Here is a 24799-nt window from a genome sequence, read left to right as displayed (position 1 = left end):
ATAGTGATTGATTCTGAGTTCATCCTAACCCGCTTCTTGGAATGGGCTTGGTTTCGCCCACTTTCCCGGGTTTGAGTTATCTCTCTTTCTGGAACCGAAAACTCAGAGTTTTGCCGAATTTGGAGTTCACGAACTCAGAGTTCCAACAAAACCTGCTTCTTGAAACGGGCCCCTGGATAGCTCAAAAACTGCTCAGCACCCGTAATGTTATGTTGAGGGAGTGAAGGACTGAAAACTAGTGTGAAACAGTGTAAACAGAAGGATGTCCGGAAACAAGATAGAGAGAAATCTTTGACTGCTTTGCAGAAAACATATCCTAGAAAACAACTGAGATTTTTTTTTATTTAGCTAAAAATGGAATAATCATAATTATACAACCACTTGGAACGTTTTGAATATGGATCAAAAGATGATTGAAGAGGAACTTTGATGCATTAAGTTGTTATTTAGAAAATATTTTTTCCTCAACTTTAATAGTTTTTAAAAAAAAGTCTATTTTTTTAAATTAAGAGTTATATCCTATTAGACTATTTAACAACTTTTTAATGTCTATATTTTTTGAATGAATACACATTTGCTGGTTACTACATCTACTGTCGTTCAGAAAAGCCAAAAAAAGAGATTTTCTCCTTTATTTACATTGAACTCTGATGAAAACTTTAGTTTTATATTTCATGCATTAGTCGTACACAGTAAGGTAGAGTTGGCCTCAGTGTGTGTGTGTGTGTGTGTGTGTGTGCAGGCACTGCATGTATCTGCTCGTGTGAAGGCTTAAGAGACCTGCTTTGTGCTCAGTCAGTCATCCACATCCTGCACAATTGGCGTTAAGAGGGGTCAACTGCCTTTTAATAGGGCATTTGAAGTCAACTGCATATTTGCAAAAGGCTTTTTATGATGTGAAATATATAAAGGTTGTGTTTTGACTTTATGCTGAGGTGTTGTGTTTTTATGTTTTTTGGCCGCTCCTGTGCTCGTTTCAAATCAGATTTCTGTTTTGCAAATCAAATGCATTTTACCTCAGTGGTTGATGCTGAACTCACCACAGTGTTGGTTTATTGACTCTTTTCCCAGTCCATTACCCCCCCACCCTTCACCATCCAATGTTTTTGTAACTTTGTTCTTTTTTTTAGCATAGTGCTAAATGTTTGTCACAAGAGGGTTTAAATCTCCTAATAACCCTTTTTTTGGAAAGTGTATCATGGAGGACGTGAGCAGCAGCAGCAGCAGCAGGACAAGAGTCAAGACAAATGGCGGGAAGGCTTGATAAAAACAACAGATCTCTGACTCCCTAATCTTTTTGTGTCCACCACGTTAATCCATCCAAGCAAGCCCAGTAACCCCGCCCTCTTGCCGCGATCACCCTTCCCCTGGTGGCGCTCCGGTGTGCCCAACAGATACGCACTCACATATTTAACCAGTTAAGTGACATGTTTATGACTTAGTTTCAGCTGTTGTCTAGAATCCCGTTTTCACTGGGTTGATTTTTTTATCTTATGCAGTTATATATTTGTGTTGTTTTTTTGTACATAAATACGCTGCTCTTGTCCTCGTGTTGTGCATCCTCTTTGTTTTGGCAACAGGAAAGCACCTGAAAGCATCACGGTGTGTTCGCTGCGAGTGTTTTTGTGTCATGCTCTTGTTTATGAGCTGTGAGGGTGAGAAGAGGGAGGAGGGGGGGTCATCAGGGAGGGGAATGGCAGCGGTTGCCAGGGGAAGAGGAGGTTGTGTCTAATGAGGTCACACCCTGGCAACCCAGTAACTCCTCCCACTAGACCCCCCCCCCCACTTCTTTATACCCCCACACCCCTGACAGGGAGAACTCTCCGTGGTGCTGAAAGCAGAAAAACACTTCATTTACAATCAAGGCGCATGTAAAGGCAGGCGGAGGGGGGGCAGCATTAAACGATTCATCGCAGGAGAAGAATCTGATATGCGTGCTTATGGAAATGAGTTCAAAAGTGCACAGCGAGAGGAATAGCAGTGCAGGAGAAAAGGAAGGAGAGAGGAGATTGGCTGCTGCTTTTGTGGAAGGTGTGCTACAGTAGACAGAGGGCGTGTTCTTGTTGTTGTGATCTACAGTTGGGAAGCCCAGTGTCATCTGCTTTAGCACAGACCGACTGTGCAGATCCGTGTGCCTGATCGGCGCGGGCGGGGAATGCAAATCCTGGAAACCCACGGCACCTCGCTCTACCTCAGCATCCACCTTGAGGACTCCTTTTATGTGTGAAGACGGAGAAGAGAAACCCTTCTGAGAAAGAAGCGTTTGACAGATTCTCAAGCTGCACGGGGACTATGTGAGTGCAGGTACTGCACGCATTCGAGGGTAGGATCTTTTTATACGCCGCGTTCTGCTGCTATCTTTAGCATGGACAGATGTGTGGAGAAGTGAAGCTGACGACTGGCCTGGAGTTTTGGCATCATCTGGACTGGAGGAGTCCTAATTTTGGCCCGGCGAGGAAGAGTTAGGCTGTGCACCAAATGGCCTATCTCTTTTTCTACCATCCGTATCCTGGGTCATAAGGACTCCTTCTAGCAGACCTATACACTGGACCATACAATGGATGGGAGTTTATGTGGATTTAAGAGGAAAAGTGCACAGGTGCTGAAGAAAAGCTCAGAGTTCATTGGACTAAAGTGGACTCCAGGGAAGACAGAGGTCCAAAAGCCTGCAGGCTCACAGCTCTGTTGTAAGTATGCTTTATTTTTTTTAATATAATTCATTTTCAGGATGGATCAGACAGTGAAATGTGTGGCAGAAGGCACATTTGTGAAAGAGCATCTGCACATGTGATCTTGAGACTACTAACCCTGTAATCCTTTTGACACCGTGCCTGTAGAATCTCTATGCCGGTCCTCTCCTGTCACATGGTTGCCTGGAAACAGAAATGGTGTGCCACCGTCGTTTAGCTTTAAAGCAAAGTGCACCTCCGTTTCAACTGTTGCAACCCATGTCACAGGGGCAGGAAAAAAAAAAGACAAAAACCACATCAGCTAGAGAGATAAGGACGGGGTGGAGCACAAAAGGAGGAATTATTGGTTGCTAAATTTACAGGTTTTACAGAGATGAGCGAATAATGACAGCATTTTACGTCAATGAGTTATGGGAGGACAATCCAATGTGAAAGGCTTGGTTGGTAAAAACACTGTAATAAACAAGCTGATTGCAGCGCAGAGTGCTGCTGCAGGCTTATAGGGATTAGGCAGACAGGCTTAATTCAGCTCAAACACTTTTTGAACTGTGCTTTCTCATTTCTGGACCTTGAACTGGTGCTCCTTTTATTTTTAGCCCGTTTTAACATCGTTTAAGATGAGGAAACTGGCTTTTGTGCCCCAGTTTGAACTTAGGGATTCAAAAAAAAAACCCTCCATACGAGGGCTGATCGTGTACCAGGGGTAGATGGAAGCCGACGATCAACCCAACCACAAACACTTATTCATAGACAGACACGGGGTAGAAGGATGCTGGGCATCGCCAGACAACGGACGGACGCTCAGCTGGCCTTGCAACCTCCATCTGGCTGCCCTCCAAGACCCCCCCCCATACTGCCGCTGCCTCCTTACACACACACACACACACATACGAGCCCCCTCCCCCTCCCTACACACTCAGTCAGTGCTCTCTTGCGCGTAAACAAGCATGAGTCTTAGGCTGATCTGAAAACACTGACCTACATAAACCATGTGCCGCTTCCTCATTGACTTCCATCGCCGAATCCAAATCCAGTTGTTTTACAGACTCCATGAAGGCATCACGGTTTATTCGATTTTTATTATTTTGATGCATGCAGCTGGAGCACCAATACATAAATATGTGCCGATTCTTTTTGTTATCTTACATTTCCTTTTTTTTGCAGAATTAAAAAGACTCGGACAAACACGTGTTCTGATCTGAAGCACGATATTTATTATATTTGTATAGGCACAACTATGCATCACAGTTGAGTAAGATTGCTTAATTTGATTTGTGTTGATCTGATTTGTCCCGGGAGAGCCATATTTCAGCATCTGAGCCCACACCATATTAAAACTGCAGAAGATGAAAGGCTCTCTTCAGTTTCACTCACACGTTCACTTACTCACTTGTGGAAGCCAGAAGGAAACGTGCAAACACAACTGAGAAAATGAGCACCTGCTACGGAGCCACGCTCAATAGGGAGGGTTATGAGCAATTTCAGAGCCTGTTAAACGCCAATCACATGCACGTGTATAGGCATTTGTTTGTGTGTGCATGATAAAAAAACATATTGCAAACCTCAAGAGAGTTTTTTTTCAAAATGATCATAGTGAGCATTTGTCGTCAATTTTTTTACAATTTTTTTTAGGTGAAATAATTACGATTCCCGCTTTTTTTCTATATCTCCCCTCACCAGAATGCGGCGGAAAAAACTCGGAGAATGATGAGCTCCAAGGAGGAGGAAACTCTGAGTTTTTTCCAGTATGTGGAGGAGAACGGGCTGATGGCCTACAACGGCCTGCTAGCTCAGAACTTGGATCACACCAGGAATGAGAGAAATAGGACATTACTGCAGGAAAAAAACGACAAAAAAAGAAAACAAGAGGAAGCCATCAGGAGGTAGGAAGACAAAAAGCAAACTAACCAAGCATTAGCCCATTAGTGCAGACGATATGTCCCAGAGAATATTGAAGCTATTCTTACACTAATTTGTCCTCAAATGTGGAATAGGATGGGGATTCTGCTTTATTGCTGGACGGAGATCATCAGGTTCACTTAAGGCAAAAGCAGGGTGCTGTATTTTGGAGTTTGCAAGTCGGAACTGCTGCGCTCTGGTATCTGGAGAAGAAAATGAGTTTCTCATTAGAAGTTATTTGGGACTCGCCCTTGTGAGGAGGTCATTACTGCTCCATTTTGAGATTCAGAGCTCTAAAAATTAAGAAGGGGGGTTGGAGGGTAGAGGCAGAAACATGAAAATAATCCCACAGAGCAAGAACAATTTTTATTCTTTTCATTTTAGACTACATAAAAACATGTTTTTATACATTTTTTCTTACTTCAAATACAATTTTCCCCATGCGATTGTCCAAAATCAGTGATAATAAGTGGTATGTCTACACTTTTAAAGCATGAGGTGTGGTGAGGCAGTGGTTCAAATCCCAGCTGGCTCCTTTCTGGATTGAATGTTCATGTTCTTCTTGTGCTTGTAGAGATTTTCTCTAAGCCCTCTGGCTTCCTCCCGCAGTCCAAAAACACGTTTCAAAGGTTAATTGTTGTCTCTAAATCATCCCTTAGGTGTGAACTCGTGTGTTTGTGGTTTTTGTGTGGTCCTGAGATGGAAACTGTCCAGGTGTACCCCAACCTTCATCCTTCAGTAGCTGGGTAGACCTCCCCATCGCCCTTATGTGGGAATTAATGGGTGATGAATGAAGGAGTAAATGGATTATTTAATGCAACAAAAAAGCAGAAATGGCGGGTGAAAGCCCCTTAACGCCTACATTTATTCACTGCTATGAAAAACGATTTTCACTTATGTTTTTGCTTTTAAGTAAATGCAACATTTAGGTAATTTTATTGCTAATTTGGTTTGAGACAACAAGCATTAAAGGGTTAAATGATGACTTTTGGAGAACCTATGCTTTTTTTTTAATTAACCCTATTTTACTCAAGCAAAAGTACATAATTTTGAATTGGTTGTTTATTTATTAGGAATTTTTTTGTTCCTAATTTTTCAGTATTTTTTTAACATTTTTTTTAGAATCTTCTTATGTTTTCATTTTCCATTTTGTTACATAAACCACAGTTGAAAATAAAAGAAAACTACTCTAAATTATCATCATATTTTGATCTATATTTATTGAGAATTACTTTTATTGGGTATATTATATAGAGTAAAAATTACCCGGCAAAAGTGTAACTTTTTAAAGTGTTCTAGTGGTTAATCAATTCATTATAGAAGTGCAGCTTAGTATTTTGCCACTAAAACCTTTACAGTTATTCATAAAAAGTTACAAATTTTGACCTTGTTCGATCAAAAACTAATTCATATATCTTCAGATTTCTCATATCTCTTGCAACTGGGAAATTGTTTAGTTTTTTTTTCTAAAAAAAATCTTTTCTTTTGGACGGCAAACTGCAATCCTGTGCAGAAAACTGATGAATGAGGCAGGGTGTTGCCGGGGAAGCAACCTCTCCTGCCTCTCAAACTGTCAAAGGTCTTGAAGCACTCGTTCAAACATTTATGTGTTATCATTTAAGGAAGAGCCTAAAAAAGCTGGATTTTTTATGAGGGCTTTTATGTAGGTCAATAAGATGACCTATTTCTACCAGAGCTGAATGAGAATCCAGGGTGTGTACTTGTTTTTTTTTTTCTTTTACTGACCACCTAGAGATGCAGGATGAACCTCGAGGAACAGCAAAGAAACAAGACAGTAGTTTTCTAAGAAGTGTGATTGTGTTAGAGAGGGGGGAAAGATCTTGTTACAGCAAAAGTGTTTTTAGAGTGAGGATGGAAACCTGTTAGAGTGATAATAGAGAGGGCTCAGTTACAGAAGATGCGTTCTGCCTGGTGACAGCTGGAACAACTATAGGCCAATCAAATCAGTTTGATGGGTTTGAGTGAGATTTGCCTTTCTCCTTTCTATGTGCTTCACTTTAAGTTTCGTTTAATCTTATTTCAGCTGAAGATGAAAGTCAGTGAGTCACAAATGTGGATGCAAAACTTCTGCCACTCCCTGAGCCCCACCCTGACACTCGCCTTTATTTACATTTATTTACATGGGAATTCAAATTCCAAACAACTCCTTTCTCTTTGTTTAACCGGATATGCATTTCTTTTTATTTCTCAGTAGATTTTGTTTATGATTGGACTGTGTTTTGTAGCATTAAGAGGAGCAAACCTGTAATAAATCAAGCACCTGTGCACCTGTGGTCTGTCCTCTAGCTAATCACGGGGCAAATGTCCTATAAATAACAGTGGTCCAGTCACACCCACACACATGCAGACAATGTAAACAAGAGTACAATGAATACACAACCACATTTTTATTTTTTTCTGTTTAAGTTCCCTCAATAAAAAAAAAGTTCACTTTTACTTTCATGATGCTTGTCTTTCCTGGTTATCTTGAAGTGTGACATCATTGCTTCGGCTCTCCTGGTTAATTACCCAAACTGTCTGTAGATTGAATTCCATGTGATAGCCATGCACAATTGCCATCACTTTTCCTGTGCACGTGCACTTTGTTGTTGTCCTCCGACGTTAATCAGTCTTGATCCTGGTTTCTATGGGTACCCTGTTGCCAGGCAAAGTGAAACCTCCGACCAATGAACCCAAGTTACCAAGGACCTCTTTGCTCACCAGCTGACCAGGAGGGAGTTCCAGTCAGCAAAGTCACATACATGTGATCACACGCATGAACAAGTCTAAGCTCAACCATTCTGTTTCAAGTGGATAAAACATGAAGTTCAATCGGGTTTGAAATTAAGACTAATCAATAAATAAGCAGCGAATCAAACAAGATCCGGTACGCATCCAGAGCATGATGACGACATCTTTTGTTCTGAACATTTCCCAAAACACATTTCCAACATCAGATTATGTACTCCACCCCAACCGCCGACCCCCCTCCCCATCCTTTTACCACAGATGTGTTTAACACTCCATTTCGTCCAATAATCCATTTATTCGTATTGACCGAAAAAACGAAATGGGACTCCATGCTTTTTCATGGGCATTAGTCATGTCCAGGGTTGAACTTTGCAGGGAGAGTGTCTCTCTCGTGAGTGTTTTTGTGAACCAAGGTCTCATGTAAGGCACTTCTACAGTGATGGTCCCCAAAGATTTTGGTCCATCACTTGTTCCTTCTTTTTGCTTAGTAATAAAAGTTATAGTTTTGAATAGGGTTGCCCCGATTAGTCGACTAATCAACAACTAATCGACAATTAAAATAATCTACAACAAATCTAATAGTCGATTAGTCGTTACTTTATATCTGGGGTGTCAATCTCAATCACACGAGGGGCCAAAATCCAAAACACACCTTAGGGAGTGGGCTGAACAAGATAAACATTTATTAAACACACTGAAACTATCCTTTTAAAACTTTAAAAACATACATTTTTAACATAATTATGAACTAGATATGTAGCATTACCGGCAATAATGCTAGTGTGAATGTTGTAAGCTGAATGTGGCCGCTAAAGATTCTAGTGCTGATAGCTGAAGATACTGTAATTGATAGCTAAAAACACTCAAGCTTGAAAGCTGAAAATGCTTAAGCTGATAGCTGAAAACGCTGAAGCAGATTGCTGAAATCCCTAAAGTTGATACCTGAAGTCACTGAAGCTAATAGCTCAAAACACTGAAGCTGATAGCCCGCTAAAATGTTAGCTAAAAGGTATATTAGCCTAGATAACTATAAAAACAACTTAGGTTAGAAAAAACAGCTAGAATGTAGCTGAAAAATTAGCTAAACTCCAAAATAGCGTAAAAATTGATAGCTGAAAACACTCTAGCTGAATGCAGAAAATGCTCAACCTGATAGATAAAAATGCCCAACCTGATAGCTGAAATCCTTAAAGTTAATACCTGATGTCACTAAAGTTAATAGCTGAAAACGATGAAGCTGATAGCCCACTAAAATATTGGCTAAATGCTAAATTAGCCTAAATAACTATGAAAACAACTTAGGTTAGCCAAAACAGCTAGCATGTAGCTGAAAAATAGCTATACTTCAAAATAGCCTGAAAAAACTTTTTCTTTTTTTTTCTTTTTTTAAAAAGCCTAACTTAGCATAAAAAACCCAGCTAGCATGTAGCTGAAATATTAGCTAAACTCCAAAATAGTGTAAAAATTAATAGCTAAAAACACTGAAGCTGATAGCTGAAAACGCTGAAGCAGATTGCTGAAATCCCTAAAGTTGATACCTTAAGTCAGTGAAGCTAATAGCTGAACAAGCTATAGCTGATAGCCCGCTAAAATGCTTGTTAAATGACAAATTAGCCCAAATAACTATAAAAACAGCTTCGGTTAGCCAAAACAGTTAGCATGTAGCCGAAAAATAGCTAAACTTCAAAATAGCCCAAAAAACTTGAAAAAAAAGACTAACTTAGCACAAAAAACCCAGCTGGCATGTGGCTGAAATATTAGCTAAACTCCAAAATAGCCTAAAAATTGATGGCTAATAAACACTGAAGCTGATAGCTAAAAAATGCTCAAGCTGATAGCTGAAAACGCTGAAGCTGATAGCCCGCTAAAATATTGGCTAAATGCCAAATTAGCCTAAATAACTATAAAAACAACTTAAGTTAGACAAAACAGCTAGCATGTAGCTGAAATATTAGCTAAACTCCAAAACAGCCTAAAAAATCTATAGTACAAAAAGCTAGCAGAATGCTAATTTTTAAAACTGTATCTTTTGTGAAAAATAGTTCCTTGTTTCAGGTGCCAACTTCATTTGTTTTAATTTTGTTTTATTACCATAAACTAATGAAAAACAGTGGCTGCACAATTCATTAAAAGTTTAATAAACTATCATCTTAATTGTCTTATTCTTAGTTAGTTTAAAACTAATGGTGGTTAAGATGCTTTACATCCGGCTTACGCGTGACCCGATTAGTCGACTATTAAAATGATCATTTGTGGCTGCCCTAGTTTGGAAGCTATGCATCAGTTATTTGATTATTTTATGTTTTATTTTGTGGTGAAGATTTGTCCTCACTCCTGTTTCAGAACTGGTGAGAACGTAGCAGCAGAGGGCAAGCACCTACGAATGGCCTCTATAACGATGCCGGATCCCCCGGAGCGTCTGCCCATGCCGCACCTGCACGCCATCGCCTGCGGGCAGGGCTTCTCCGTGCGCTCCCAGTCCCTCCACTCCGTGGGAGGTGGGAACAATGGGGGCGGCGGCGAGGAGGAAGTTGGGAGTCCAACCTCAAGAAAGCAGCCTCCGCCTAAGCCCCGGAGAGACCCGGCAACCAAGCTGAGCATGTCGTCCGACGCGGTGGACCACAGCCCCATTTACACCTGCTACGGGGAGAAATGTGATGGTAAGCGGTGGTGGCACTTCACACCAAACTGCTGCAGCTATATTTAGCTGCACTCAGCAGTGCCCTTCTCATTGTTTCTCCCAGAATGACATTGACATCTCAATAACCCCGTACTGACTCACACTTTGAACAAACAACAAAATAAATCTAAACAAATGATGGCATTGATGACAAAAACAACCTAAAATTTCATATTGAATGAATGCTAGAAGGTTAAAATAGGTTATTTTGCAAAATAATTTCTTATGGGAGGTTTTAAAAACAAATATAAAAATTATAATGTATGGAGCCAAATGGGAGATTTGAAACCCAAATAAAACAACTTGAAAAATTCAATTTAAGTGTCTGACAATTTTCGATGTATTTTGAGTAACTTGGATGTAGACATTTGAGTCATTGAACAAAGTTTAAGGAAGTATCAAACTATTGCTAATTAAAACCAAAGTGCACAATTTCCCAGCTTTGTTCAGGTTCCAGGATAATTTTTCAATAAGGAATATTTTAAAAGTTTGCCTATGTTTCCTCTATGCCAGGAGTTGGCAACCTTTGACAGTAAAAGAGAACAGAATATCTTTATTTCTAAAGCACTTTTCACAGAAAGAACCACAAAGTTCTTTACAAAAAAAGCATAAAATCAAATAAAAACACAGAAAGTTAATAAAAACCAATAACTAAAAACACAGTAAGACATGGTAAAACAAAAACGTCTTAAAACACTCAACAGAAGAAGAAAAGAAAAGAGCCATTTGAGCTCGTTTTCTATTGATCAAACCCAGAAGGAGCCACAAAGTCTTACTTTAGTCTTTAAGAAATTTGGATTTGCATTCATTACCTTCTTTTTAAAAAAAAATAATAAATATGAATTATGTCTATTTTTGGTATGAACAAAATCAAAAATATAAAAAGAAACTAGCATCTCTCAAAATGTGCTTTTTTTTCTTTTTACATTTGACAGATGAATAACTTAATTTTCAAAATAAAAGCTGTGCCAAACAGGATCATCTCTGTGCAGCTCTGGACAGCTTTTAACGTAAGATAATAAATGCATTTAACTCAAAAAAACTTTTTTACCATATTTTTTGCAAATAAAATCTGTTCATTCTGGAGGTAGCGTTGAGAAAACAAGACGTCTTCAGATCAGCAGGGATGTAAAAACCTACATAGTGTATCATCTATGTGCAACTCAGCTATCAATTTATCAATTTAAGTCATCTAAATTTAATAAATGCTAACTAAGTAATACTTACTTAAAAAAAATGCTATTATTTTATTTTTCTTCAGCCACCACGGAGAGATAAAGTGTCACATGTGGTTCTGGGGCTGCAGGTTGCAGACCTCTGCCCTTTACAATAAATATGCATTATTCTAAGGGAACAAATAAATGATATTTTTTCAAATTATTCAGGCTTATTTGAAACACTCTAATTTAATTTAAACTGTAGCTTGAGACTATAAATCCATGTTTGTGGAAACAAAAGCAATTGCATTCAAATTAGATTTATTTTGTCTTGTGCAGTGAAACAAAAACAATAGTACTCCCATATTTACAACATGAGCTGCAGCCTGTTATTTGCAGTGTGGAGGATGAAACCCGTCATAGCAGGTGGCTGCAATCGCAGCAGGAAAATCTGAGCACACAAGAAGCTTTGACTTTGTTTACGTTCCTGGCTGCCACCATTCTGTTTAAAGTCATCCAGCCTGGCTCAGATTGGTCGGGATGTCTGTGTGTGCACAGATCTTCCTGGGCACCACGGCAACCATCCCACAGAAACAAGAACCCCTGCAGCACGGCCAATCACAGCAGCGCTCAGCCGGCCGAGCCAATGAGGCTGCAGACATGTCAAAATCTACGCTTCCGTGACCAATCACGGAGCCAGTGTGGGGGTGTCCCTGGCTAAGGGGAGGGTTGCGTGCGCTGTAGCTGGCGCTTTGGCAGGAAGGGGAGGACCTTGTCAGAGTAGAATTCATTCAAGAGGAGCAATTGACCTAGATTCGTCTTCCCCAGGAGGAGAAGGAGGGGGAGAGGGTTGCTGCTAAACACATCCGCTACAGGGGGGTGGGGGGGGACAGGGGGTAATTCATGTTTGAAAAGGATGGAATCATCATCAGCGCTGATACAGATCTCAGCATCCACTACGAAAACCTCCTGGTTGTAGTAATGCGTCCTCGCTGTGAGCTCAGATTATCAGGCGCACACAAAGAAAGAGGAAGACGACAAAATAAAGTCATTACATTTAGCTGTAAAAATCTTCTTTTTATTTATGCAGGAATAAACATCAAACTGGAAAATCATGTTCAAGAAGGATCTTCTTTTTTTATTTTTTTATCCACAACAATAAATCCTTTTGCATAGAATCTGCATGGTTGGGATTAGTGGGAAAAATAAATAAAAAAAAAGCACCCTATTTAGACTTCTTATTCTGGCGCCAAATAACTTCAAAGGTTGTGAGATTACGTGCCACAGAATGTGTGCACGTCCGTCCTAATTTCATCCCTGTGAATGTGAAGGCATGTATGCATGTACATGTACTGTAGATGATGGTGAGTCATACACTTACAGGAAGGGGGGGTGATTTGGCCATCTGGCTTTTAAATTATTTAAAGTGTAAAATCTGCAGATTGGAATTTTCGGTCTTCACTACACTAACTGCCAACCAAGCAGAAGGTCAAAAAATATTTTTTTACCTTTAAATACAAAAGAAGTAGTACTATAGTCAGTGAATCGTGCGCTCTAAACTGTACAGTAGTATCCAGGGAGTGCAAAAACGGTACAAAACCCTCACTGCACCACTTCTAAAGAGATTCACACTGCAATGCTACGTCACCGCTATCAAAGAGAGGCTTCACAGTATGTGTGACCCAGATAATATACTCACATGCTGTTTCTCTGCCATATAAATGACCTAGAAACATGCACATGCCTTAACTTCCCCATTTATCAGCACAAGGTATTGCTCTCAGCAATATGTGCTGACCTAAAATTGACCCACAACACTGAAAAGGATTTTAGATTACGGCGACACAGTTTGATTAATTATTAAAAAGGTGCACATATGTGCTGCAGGTATGAGTATATGGATATGTTTTAAAGCTTTTCTTCTTATTTTTGATTTCTAGCTGCTCAAGGATGCAGTGAGGACTGCAGGAGGGTCCCACCCCCCAAACCCAAGAGGAACCCCAACACACAACTGAGTGTTTCCTTTGATGAGTCCTACATAAAGAGTCACGGAAACGGCGGGGTCTGCATGTCCAAACCCCTGAACTACACCACATCCCCGTCCGAACGCACCCACTTGCTTTCACAGAGCGACGAGAGCCCGTCAAACGACTGTGAGGACGAACCCGTCTACATTGAGATGGGCGGGATTGATGTTGGAACTCGAGAAGCGTTAAGAATCGAGGATGAGGAGCCCGGAGAGTCTGTGTACGAGGAGATGAAATATCCAGTTTTAGATGATATGGAATACCGCACTGACCCTGTGGGATGTCGCTCCGCCTGCCCCACCCCGGCACCTTACGACCCCGAGCCTCTCAGTCGCTGCTCCACTCCTCGAAACATTCCTCTCTGCGACATTCCAGCCCCGTTTCCCAATTTACTCACTCATCGGCCCCCACTGCTGGTGTTCCCACCAGCTCCTGCCCAGTGCTCCCCCAATTCAGACGAGTCCCCCCTCACCCCATTGGATGTAAACAAACTGCCCATGTTGGACAATCAGCCCTTTAGCAAATCCCCTACTTCTTCCAATGAGCAAAGTTCCTCTGCGCACATTCGTAGGGAGCTCACCTCCACCCCAACGCTCACCGTCTCTGGTCGCTCTTCTGCGCCGCCGCTACCTTGCACCCTGTACAAATCGTCCTCATCCTCCTCCTATCAGCGAAGTCACTCCGCTTGCCCTTCGCCCGTGAGCATGGGCCGTTGCCTCACCCCCCTGAGCCTCATGCGCACGCCTCCCTTTGATGCTCCAATGCACTTTCCTGGGGGGCTGCCGCGGAGTGCCTCTGCTACCCCTCACGGTAAGGGCTCGCCACCTCAAGATGGTCCAGGACGCCTCCATGGTTCTATGCAGAATGTGTCAACAGGTCGTTCGCGAACACCTACCAGCCCATTGGATGAATTAACAAACCTTTTTACTACAGGCAGGAATATGCTGAAGAAGAATTCCAGCAGCAAAAGGCTTAAAGAACCTGGAGAAAGTGAGTCCATAAACTATTTATCTGTTGATTTTAGCTTTAATATTTAATCCTATTATAGGTCTAGGCCTTTTTTTAGGCCTGTAGGTAGATTTCCACCATTACTGTTGCCTTTACCACCTTCCTGCATGTAAAGTTACATTTGTAAAGCTACAAATTAAAGAGTTTTGATATGAAAAAGGTCAAAATCAAAGCAAATATCCTTACTCTTCTGATACAGAAGAAGTACTTCATGATAAAAACAATCTATAAAGAGCAGTCACTGGCTTTTTTTAATATTTCATCTCTAATTTTAGTCCCAAACTTAGAAGAAGGCTGTTGAAAGTCTCAATCCGGTGCAGCTTCTGCATAAGTCCACTTGTTTAACCAACACCAATGAAGCCAACTGATACAGATCGCATGATTTAATCTGAGGAGATTAGAGAGCAAAGCAGACAGCAGGTCTCCCAAACCTACTCATGGCATTAGGCCATCAGGCAGGATTATTCTTAAACATGTAAACATCATATTTAAATACAGATATTCATGCCACATCCAAGATGCTGCCAAAATCTGTGCTGCTGTGAAGGTAAACAACATCTCTTCCTGTTACTTATAAAGCTTAGCTTTATCCAATAATAACCGAAAACATAAACAAAACTCGATTTTCAAATAAATGTAACGGTTACGTTTGATGTAACATATATATTATCCTCAATTTTTTATACTTTATTCAAACTATTTGTTAATTTCCAATATTATCAACTTTATAGATGTGAAATTTATAATTTGACGGTTTAATTGACAAACTTTACTATTAAATCATTTGTTTGGATGTTGTATCTGCTTTATTTTATCTCTGTTAAGACATTTGCTTAATGCAAATTAAAATATTTTATCTCTATTTCAAAAATGTAATTCATGTAAGTGAATGTTTGAGACACTAAAGAGAAATCCTGAAGCACTAAAGAGACTTTATACATCTGTCCGCACCCACTGCTCTTAGCAACTACAACATAGCAACAGTGGAAAGAGGAAAAATCCCTCTTTCTTATTTGCAGATTTCCTCCCTGTGGGTAATGCAGCCAATCACAGCTCAGGGCATGCCACTCTACAACAGAGCTATGAGTTCTGACAGGGAGAATCTTGCCTCTGAACTGAAAATTTCTCTTTTTATCCAACCAGTGCTTTCTTTCTTTCTTTTTTTTTTTTTTTGCCAATCTGGCATCTGTACATCTCGGCAGACAAGGAGAGTGAAATCTGACTGAGCTTCAATGCAAAGACTTCTAGGTGTCATCAAGGAGTCTTTTTCTTCTTTGTCTGTGCTATATCTGCAGGTCGCATATGTTAGAAAATAGTATGGATTGCAGGGACATTTACTAATTTATAGAGGTCGTCTTGTTCTTTAGAAAAACATATTGGTATTAGAAGAACCTCATGTATCATAAACAAGTTTAAAAATGTTCACTTTTTTCTTGATGACTATTACTTACAAATAGTTGTATAATCCAATAAAGACAGGAGATACTTGTAAATGTCTAAACACAAGAGAATTCTTAATATTTTTGTAAATACTGTATAAATCCACCACATTGTATGGGCTTACCATAGACCTTTAAGCTTGTGAATCCTGACATCTAGAGGATACATGGTGGAATTGCAACTCTAAGCAGTTTCTAGTTTGTAATGATCACATGTTCAATGTTTACTACAGCACTAATATTCTATTCTTTCACAGCTGAGTCCAAAGGCAAATCCCACAGTGAGTCCAGGCGAGAGGGTAAGGAACGCCACAGTCACGGCAAGGAGTCGAAGAGAGAGTCCAAGGAGCGGCACAGCAAAGAGTCATCTCACAGAAAGGATAAAGACAGAGACAAAGACAAGGGGAGCAGCAATGTGGAAGCTCTGCCTCATAGACGCAACAGTAAGGACCGTACCTTTAGCAGTGTAGATGCACCACCTGCCCGCCAGGCCAGCAAAGACCAGGCCGGTGCAGAACCAATTCCTGTACGACAGGACTCCAAAGACCGAACCTGCAGTTCTTCTGAGCCTATATCTTTTACAAGAAGAGACTCCAAAGACAGAGGGATTAACAATGGAGACCAGATGCTAAGGAGAGACAGCAAAGACTGGAATGGGGGACTCTCAGCGGACTCGGCTCTAAGACAGGACAATAAAGAGCGTGACAGACAGCTAGATCAACCACCTGAGATTTTACCGAGACAAGACAGCAAGGACAGGACAAGAAATGGTTTAGACTATAGACATGATAGTAGAGAACGACTTCTGGATCAGCAGTCTGAGCTCTTATCTCGACAGGATATTAAAGAGCGAACCAGGAATGGGATAGACTCCAAGCATGAACACAGGGACAAGCCACCAGAGCTTTTGTCCCGACAAGAAAGCAAAGATAGATCTAGAAACGGACCGGAATATAGGCATGATAGCAAAGACCACCGTGACTTGTTACCCCATCAGGAAAGCAAAGAGAAAGAAAGGAGTGAAAATGAGCACAGACACGAAGGAAGAATTGACCAGCCACCTGAGATCTTGCACAGACTTGAAACATCTAGAAATTCCAAGGACAGAGTTGAGTATGAGGGGAGAGATCGAGGTACCCACAACGGAGATCTTCCTCGGTCTCCTTTGTCCAGGCAGGACAGTAAAGATCTGAGCAGAACTGGCCTTGAAGTACGAAGGGACAGCAAAGACAGAAGCCTTAACGGCTCAGAACAGCATCTTTATGATGTCAAATGCACAAAGAGTCAGTTTGCAGTGGACCACAGGTCTGACAATAAGGAACGAGGATACAGGGGTGATGGCACGCCACGGCGAGAAAACAGAGGGAACTACAGCATGGACCCAGTAAAAGCACACGAGAAGAACGGGAGCACATATTCAGGGCAGCATTCATCAAGCACTACACCTACTCACCATGGGAGATCATCAGGAAGCCCACCAACGACTAAGGGAACAGGAAACGGTAAACTTTATTTTTCACTACTACTATTATTTCTGTTGCGTTCACCTTACAGATAGTTTCTTTCTTTACAGATTCAAAATCATCATCGAAATATAGCCGCTCATCTTCTATGCCAACTAATCCTTCCCCAATAGGGACTCCACAGAGAAGAGCAACAGAATCACAGGTATGTTTATTGTTTTTATGCTCCTATGCCATTGATATTATCCTCAACGATATCTTTAGAACTCCCTTTTGGATCTTGTTACTAATTAATTTATATGAGTATCATTTTGTTTTATTTTTACGGATACATCAACGTTTTTTATTGTGGTAGTTTGGTAGTCTTATTGGATTTACAATCTGAAAGTTAGTGTAGCCATAAAGCCTACTGTGATTTTGTTTTATTGAACTACTAAAGCAAAGAAGACACACTGCCTAAAATATACACACCAGCAAAGAAACTAAAACGGATCTACTTGGGCCAATAGATACTGTAGTAGACATTGGGGTGCAGAGATAGAGTGGCTGACCTCTGATCAGAGGATCACAGGTTCAGTTCCCTCCCGGCGTATTTAAGTGAGGAGACCATTGCATTTTAAAGTATTGATAAGAATACTGAACTCATAAACAGTATCGATAAGAGGAGTAGTATCGCTAAAATCTTACTGATACCCATTCCTAATCTTTGGGCCAGACATTGATCCTAGTAGTTATAGGTTGGTGCCAGTGTACAGCATCTGAGGCACCTCAGACTGTAAAGTGTTTTGGACATTCAAAAAGGGAGAAAAGATCTAAAGAAGTACATACCATTTACATTAATATTTGAGTTATGGAGGCAGCCCGTGGTGACTTTGTTGGCAATTAAACGATATTAACCCTTTCGCTCTCTTATGGGGTCCAGATGACCCCGCCCTTACATTGATGTGTGATCCCTACCATGACAAAAGTGGACAGGATTTTTAGTAGTTACAAATTATTCTTTTATCAGACCTCCATGGTAACATTCAAAGAATGTAAATGCTAGAGCCTTTAATATAATATAATCAGTGGCCTTGTGGTAGAGTGTCCGCCCTGAGACTGGCAGGTCGTGAGTTCAAATCCAGGCTGAGTCATACCAAACACTCGAAAAATGGGATCCAGTGCCTCCCTACTTGACACTCAGGTGGATTGGGGGGTTAAACCACCAAATGGGTTCAATGTGGAGAACAAATTTCTCAGATTTAGGGCTTTAATGGGGCTTTAATAAACATTTAACAAATTATATTTTAGTTTTACCAGCTTTGTACTGTTTAAGTACAAGTTGTCATTTAAATGTTTGTCTTTTTCATATTAACAGAGAAAAATCTTTCATCATATTTTTCTGTAATGTGTTTAAACTGCATTTTAAATAAAAGTCTAGATCTGGGTGTTGGGGTGTCTTATTACATATTATCTACACCTTATGTCTGATTCATTCTTTGAAGATTGTCCAGAGTGAATTTATTTCAATAAATTGTTAAACTGTGTAAATATTAGATTAAAAGGTCACAAACAGTTTAAGGTTTAATCCAGTTTTGTTTGATTTGATCTCCTAGATGCCCCAGATGCCATGGATCTGTGGAGACACGACCATGCTAGAGCAGATTGAAAGGAAACGCACGCTGTGCATGGAGATCCGCTCTCGGCAGCATCCGCACCTGCAGAAATTCTCAGAGAGGGCTTCACCCACGGACCGGAACGAGGACAGGAACCAAGAGCAGAGTCAATGCAAACAGGAAAGCTCGCCCATTCTCCAGGGCTGGGGGAAGAGCGGCGGTGGAAAGAAGATCCGTCCTCCCCCCTATCCCACACAAAAAACTGTATTCTGGGACACAGCCATCTGACACGACAAAATAATTGAACCCCTTTGCCATACAAGTCCACATCCCCTGCTCCCTCGCTTCTCGTCACGGTGTACTGATTCTCTGCAAAAAGAAGAGCTTCAGGGCAAAGAGAACCAGAAGGATGATCCTCACTGATGTCAAAGGACTAAGGTGGACACCACAGCAATATTTCTGCTCATTCAGGTTGTCACATTTTCTTACCATCACTGGTGATATTTGATATTTTTCTATTTCCTGTGACTGGGCTCTTGTATCATAAATAGTAGAGTAGATATTTGACGATGAATAGATATTTTCTAAATGAAATGATGGGAATCAAAAAGCAGTTTAAATTAAGTATAGTAGCTGTAGATGCAGTGTAATATTTGTTTTTATGTTATCTTTCATTTGAATACATAATCTATCAATACTTGTACTGTAGTCGCATAATTTATTTATGCCCAACTCTTTTTTGTGCTCAAGAGCTCTTACATGAATGGTGTGCTCAGTTCTATCTATACTTAACATTTTCACTGTTGTATTGTAAGTTTCGGAGTGACCGTAAACGTGCTTTAAAGTCCAGAGCACTCCATACAAGGACCAGTATGTTTCAGAATGTACAACAGTTGGTCCAACAACAGAAAAAGAAGAAACTCTTGTACCTTGGTTAGTGTATTACGGTAAGAAACTGTGTAGTCACTACGTCGAAGCCTTTTGAAGCATTTGAATTGTTTCATAGGAGTTGCTGTCTGTTTTTTGTTGGACAGAGAAAGTGTAAAATGTTTCTTCTGTATTCTAAGATGGAAAGTAGTAAATTAGATCTTAAATTATCAACAGTTTAATTCTAAAGACCAGCCAAAGCCTGTAAAAGCAAGACACTGGTGTGGTTGCACTTTCGGATGGTTGGTAATTAAAAAAAAAAAAAAAAATGGGGTTAGTGGCAATAGCTGGTGAATGCCAGCACCTTTATGTTGCCATGCACACTGTAAGCACCATGGCAGTGTAAATACTTGATGCCAACAACCAGCCAGTACAATCAACACCTGTGCTTTTAGAAGATTTCTTGATTTTACTGTAGATTTCAATAGCCATATGCACTTGTTTAAGAAATAACTTTCCAGATTATGTTTATATATATATTTTTTGGAGTCATGAGTTGTGCCATGTACTGTATGTTTCTTCTTTTGGCTGCAAGGCAAGGCCTCAGGAGACTGCGTGTGCGCTACATGCAGGCATCTTTAACAGCATTACCTTTTTCAGTTGGGCTTGCTACCAAGATCGAATCGTTTACGGACCTATAACATGGCAGCAGTTATACCTTTCCAAGACAGGGGGTTGCTCAACAGCGTTCAAAGCTTTTGGGCTTCCTTTTGTAAGGGAAAAATAAAGTGTACCTCACATATATTATCACAACTAATCAGGCGAATCAATTACACATCCTTCTTTCCCTTTTTCTCTCCCTCTACCTCAACACCCTTTCTTAAAAATCTGACCGGTCATAAAATGCACAGTCAATATTGCCAAAATAGGTTCGCTTTGACAAAAAGAGCTTGCCCGGCAGTACCTTCTTTGGTGAAGATCAAGGACGCAGAGATCGCTCTATGTTCTAACTGTATGTGTGAAGGAGAGAGCCGTGTGCGTTCATGGGTGTGTGCCAAGCTACACTGTATGCAAGTTGCAAGTTAAAAATGATTGTTTTAAGACATTCACTTTGCCCCATCATGATGTTGGTGGGGGGAGGCGGGAAATGTAACAATGATGTAGTACAATCTTCTTGTGTGTATAAACGTGCACTGTGAAAAGGTAGAGAGAGCACCGCATTGTAAGTCCTCTGTCTTATTGCACTGAGTGTTCTCTTGTTTTTTACGTTACAATAAAAGAAAAATGAAAAAAAAAAAACATGTCTGATGAAAAAAAAGTACTGTATTCTGATTGTCACATGGGTTCTGTTGAGAGAAATAAATAAATATGAACTTGAAACCAGAGAAATGTTTCTTATAAATAATGTTGCAAAAATACCTTTTGTTCTTTGTTAATTTAACCTTTTTTTAATCAATCTTCTGGTTCAGCAGTAAAACAACATAAAAAGGATAAAAATCACAGCTGTCTTGGATCATTTAACAACAGAATCTGAAAATATTCTCCACAGTTTTCTATCCTCAAAGTTCTTCAATATTTTACGTTCTAAGCATTACATATTGGTGGAGAGCTCGTATGAAAAAAGCGCGAGGCTGTTTCTTCAGAATAAGCTGGAGTTTCGTTAATTGCGTCAAATGTTGAAGAGTTATCATTGTCAAAAGAATGTAAACACTGAAGCTAAAGCTCCGATGTTAAAGCTAATTCATTGTTTCAGAAGTTATGCCTGTGAGCGGAACTTCGGACTCAGTTTCTGAACAGAAAATAGCTCTCGCTAGTTTTACTTTGAAAACCGGAAGCTTCACCCTCACGAAGATGTATTTACTTCCGTTGGCAGTACCGCTGCTCTTTAGTTCGTAAACCTGAAATCCTACATTAATCTGCATTTCAGAGCAAAAATACATCGTTCCAGGTGATATTTTGATCATATTTTACTACAATTTACCAAATTTATAAAGATCGCGAATCAGCGATTTTGGACATCACGAAAATCCGTACTCAAATTTTCGGGAGCAAATCGCGAATACCCGAGCACCCGGATACTCGTTACAGCCCTAATTGTAATATCCATTCTTCACCATAAACAACCCCAAAACGCTATTTTGATCAATACAGACATTTCTGCTCCTACCAACCCACTAAAACAAGAGTTCTCAAAGTTTTGTAGCTGAGAGAGAAGTGTCATTTGTACTGTACATAAGAACAAACAGAGCAACATTTGAAACACTGAGAAATATGATCAATTTTGGTCAACAACAACAGACCTGTGTGATGTCTATGTGAGCTGCTTTCAGCATACATTCACAAACCCCCCGTCACTGAAGGGCTTTCCACGCTGGTGCTGTGCCAAGGTATGTTTCCCCTGCCAGAATTTATTTCCCCGCATTGTTGAATTGTTTCATATCCCTCATAGTTTTTCCCTAAAAGCTTTAAAAGAAGGTGGATGATAACAATATACTTTATTCTGGGACTTTGGGGAGTTAATTGCTATTTTTCCACATATTCTACTTAAAACAGCATCGCTCTCAGCCTAAAACAAATACTCGCTTTCTCCTGTGGAGCTAACGGTGATCAGCAAACACCTTATAATGTCCAAATGTGTCTCATCTCCAATAAAATCCATGTCAAACAGGTGTTGGTTACTTTAGATAGCACTTTACGTTTATACCTTTCTTATTAACACATCCTCATCCTTCCCATTCTAAGGCATTGTCTTGTCATTAAGAAGGCAATTTAAAAAAAGAATAAATACACTTTTTATTTACATTTTAAAGATTTCAAAGTACAATTTCATTTGGCCGCTTGACCACCATCTGTACAATAACTACAATATTTTTTTACTCACCCATCAATCCCAATAGCTGACATTGTTCTGTATCCCATTCCTTTATTCCGGTCCACGGTCTTCCCCTTCCAGCCACACATGTCATGGATAAAATTGAGTGTGGATCTTTCAGTATCATCTAGCAGAGACACACCTAAAACGTCTGAAGATAATTCTGGACTTTAAAGTATAGGAACATTTCTATTATTGGGGCAAAAAGACCACAGTTTGAAAAATAAATAATTACAATTGTATGGTACTCACCCACTATGTTTTTTTCCTTTTCTCTCTTTTTTTGGTCCTAACTACAACCAGTATGTTTTTTTTTTTCTTTTATATATGTAAAGTTTATCTTGCCGTTTGTTTTTTGTTTTCTTTCTTGCTTGTTTCTTTGTTTGTCTCATCTGCTTGAGTTTTGTTTCTTGGTAGAGCTGCTTTAAGGCTGAAACGCCATTGGAAGTGTCCATCCAATGATGGCAGAGAAAGAGGGGGAGCTGGAAAATTTTAGTCGAAAGTGTTAAGTAATTTACTTAAAATTGTTTTACAAAAAAATAATCAAACTTATGGAAATAGGCATAGCTTAAAAAGATATGACTTGTGTTTATTTATGTCTAGTTATCACAAGTGTTATGTTATAAAAAAATCTCACCCCTCCCATTTCCGGTGGTTTGATCGACTAGTAAAACCTTGTCAAGTTTGTAAATGAGTTTCATTTTTATGTTTTTTTCAAAGAAGAATGTTTTCTTGATTTATTTATTTATTGAAGGATTGATAAGGGATAAGATTGTGAATAAAGCCTTTGATTTTATTTATATACTTACTTCTTGTGAACCAGTTATACATTTACAACAAATTGACAAACTTTAATTGAAAAAAAAATATAGTAAAATGATTAAATATATATATATATATATATATTTAATCATTTTACTTTTTACTCATAGTTATTTTCCCTTCATAAACCAAGACTCCCATTTTTCCCTGGAGTGACTTTGACATATGGAGCTTTGGTGAAGTACATTTATAGTATATAGAAAGTGACGTGTGGGCCCATACTCACTGAAACACGTTTTATTACAGGTCCTGCCACAATCCAATATGTCTTAATAATCCTTTAGTGGTTACTATAGCTATATATAAGCTCTTAGACATACTGTGGTCCATTCTGAAGGCAATGACATACACCAGGATTTCCTTCCAGCATGTTTACCGTTTGTCCACTAGAGGGCGTAGTAGGCTCATGGTTTAAAACCCCTTCCGTTTGCAGAGAATACCTGCAGATATCTTCCTTAAAGGTGTAAACAGCTAGTGAAACAAGTGGCAAAATAAAAAAAAATGACGTTTAGCTATTAAACACAATTTTTAATGCAGTGTACTTTCCCAAGTGTAAATGTCAAACTGAAGAAGTAAATAAAGTTCTGCCAGTTTTCTAAATTAGGCCACATAAATAATTCATTTCTGTTCAATAACCAATTAAAAAGAATAAATTGTCCCTTTGATTTGTTGGATGCTAACGTTATGTAAGCTAAAATATTTAATGAATGTGCTATAACAGGAAAAGAAAAACCTCTGAAAAGTTATTTTAAAACGTAAAAACACTCATAAGAGTAAAAAGAACTATTCCAGCATGCCACATGTGTCAAAGTCAAGACCCAGGGACCAGATCCGGCCCTCAGGGTAATTCTATCCGGCCCTCCAGCTCATTTTATTTTAATGTTATTAATGGCTGATGTTATCATGCGCTAATTTCTAACTTGTATAATTTTGACAAAATATATTTTTATTGAGAGTAAAATATTGAAAGTTATTTAACGTTTAAGTGGATTTATTGTGGAATAATATGTCTGCCTTTGGGCTGCACGGTGGCGCAGTGGTTAGCGCTCTTGCCTCACAGCGAGAAGGCCCCGGTTCGAATCCCGGCTGGGACCTTTCTGTGTGGAGTTTGCATGTTCTCCCCGTGCATGCGTGGGTTTTCACCAACCCCCAACACTGGCAGGCGGAACGTGAGGCCAACCCGGAAGTAACAAAACGTTGCAGTACCGGCACTGACCAGAGAGGCTGGTGCTTAGAGTGAGCAAATTCCCATAGACTCCCATGTTAAAATCCTCATTTTCAGCCCTCTAGTAAACCCCTTTAATGCCTGGTGCTTAAAGTTTTTATTTCATCAATGGCTGCATATTTGATCCATGACAACTCTGAGGGGAGTGAATTTTTTTCTAAGTTTGTAATTTTTTTTAAAAAAAGCATTTATTTTCGCTTAATGAGGGGGGCGCGGTCTTTGATTGGCAGGTGACGATCGCGGTGGATTCTGGGAGCTGTGCTCCGGTGTTTAGCTGGTCTGCTACAGATTTAGCGTTAGCATG

General features: G+C 39.8%; 1 protein-coding gene across 3 annotated transcripts; it reads left to right on the top strand.

Annotated features, from left to right (window-relative positions):
• Positions 1-1127: 1127 nt before the first annotated feature.
• Positions 1128-20961, top strand: nyap2b (neuronal tyrosine-phosphorylated phosphoinositide-3-kinase adaptor 2b). Of its 3 annotated transcripts, XM_024274280.2 has the most exons (8): positions 1128-2687; positions 4371-4573; positions 9684-10000; positions 13118-14014; positions 14138-14194; positions 15909-17153; positions 17225-17319; positions 18710-20961. In XM_024274280.2, exons 2-8 carry the CDS (start codon positions 4395-4397, stop codon positions 18995-18997), a joined length of 3078 nt encoding a protein of 1025 aa, XP_024130048.1. In that variant the 5' UTR covers positions 1128-2687; positions 4371-4394; the 3' UTR covers positions 18998-20961. The 3 variants fall into 3 exon arrangements, with proteins under 3 accessions (XP_024130048.1, XP_024130047.1, XP_024130049.1); XM_024274279.2 differs by having other exon boundaries at positions 13118-14194; XM_024274281.2 differs by lacking the exon at positions 4371-4573 and having other exon boundaries at positions 13118-14194.
• The last annotated feature ends 3838 nt before the right edge of the window (positions 20962-24799 follow it).

The sequence above is a fragment of the Oryzias melastigma genome, linkage group LG17 (genome assembly GCF_002922805.2).
Source record: "Oryzias melastigma strain HK-1 linkage group LG17, ASM292280v2, whole genome shotgun sequence".
Lineage (NCBI taxonomy): Eukaryota > Metazoa > Chordata > Actinopteri > Beloniformes > Adrianichthyidae > Oryzias > Oryzias melastigma.
Note: the sequence above shows the minus strand (reverse complement) of the source record. Positions and strands in the feature narration are given on the sequence as shown.

What these genes read in the sequence shown, in the direction of transcription:
- nyap2b (XM_024274279.2), top strand. Translation starts at nt 4,395, where the DNA reads ATGATGAGCTCCAAGGAGGAGGAAACTCTGAGTTTTTTCCAGTATGTG. An exon ending in CAAGAGGAAGCCATCAGGAG is followed by an intron (nt 4,574 to 9,683) that starts GTAGGAAGACAA and finishes CTCCTGTTTCAG; the next exon opens with AACTGGTGAGAACGTAGCAG. An exon ending in CTACGGGGAGAAATGTGATG is followed by an intron (nt 10,001 to 13,117) that starts GTAAGCGGTGGT and finishes TTTGATTTCTAG; the next exon opens with CTGCTCAAGGATGCAGTGAG.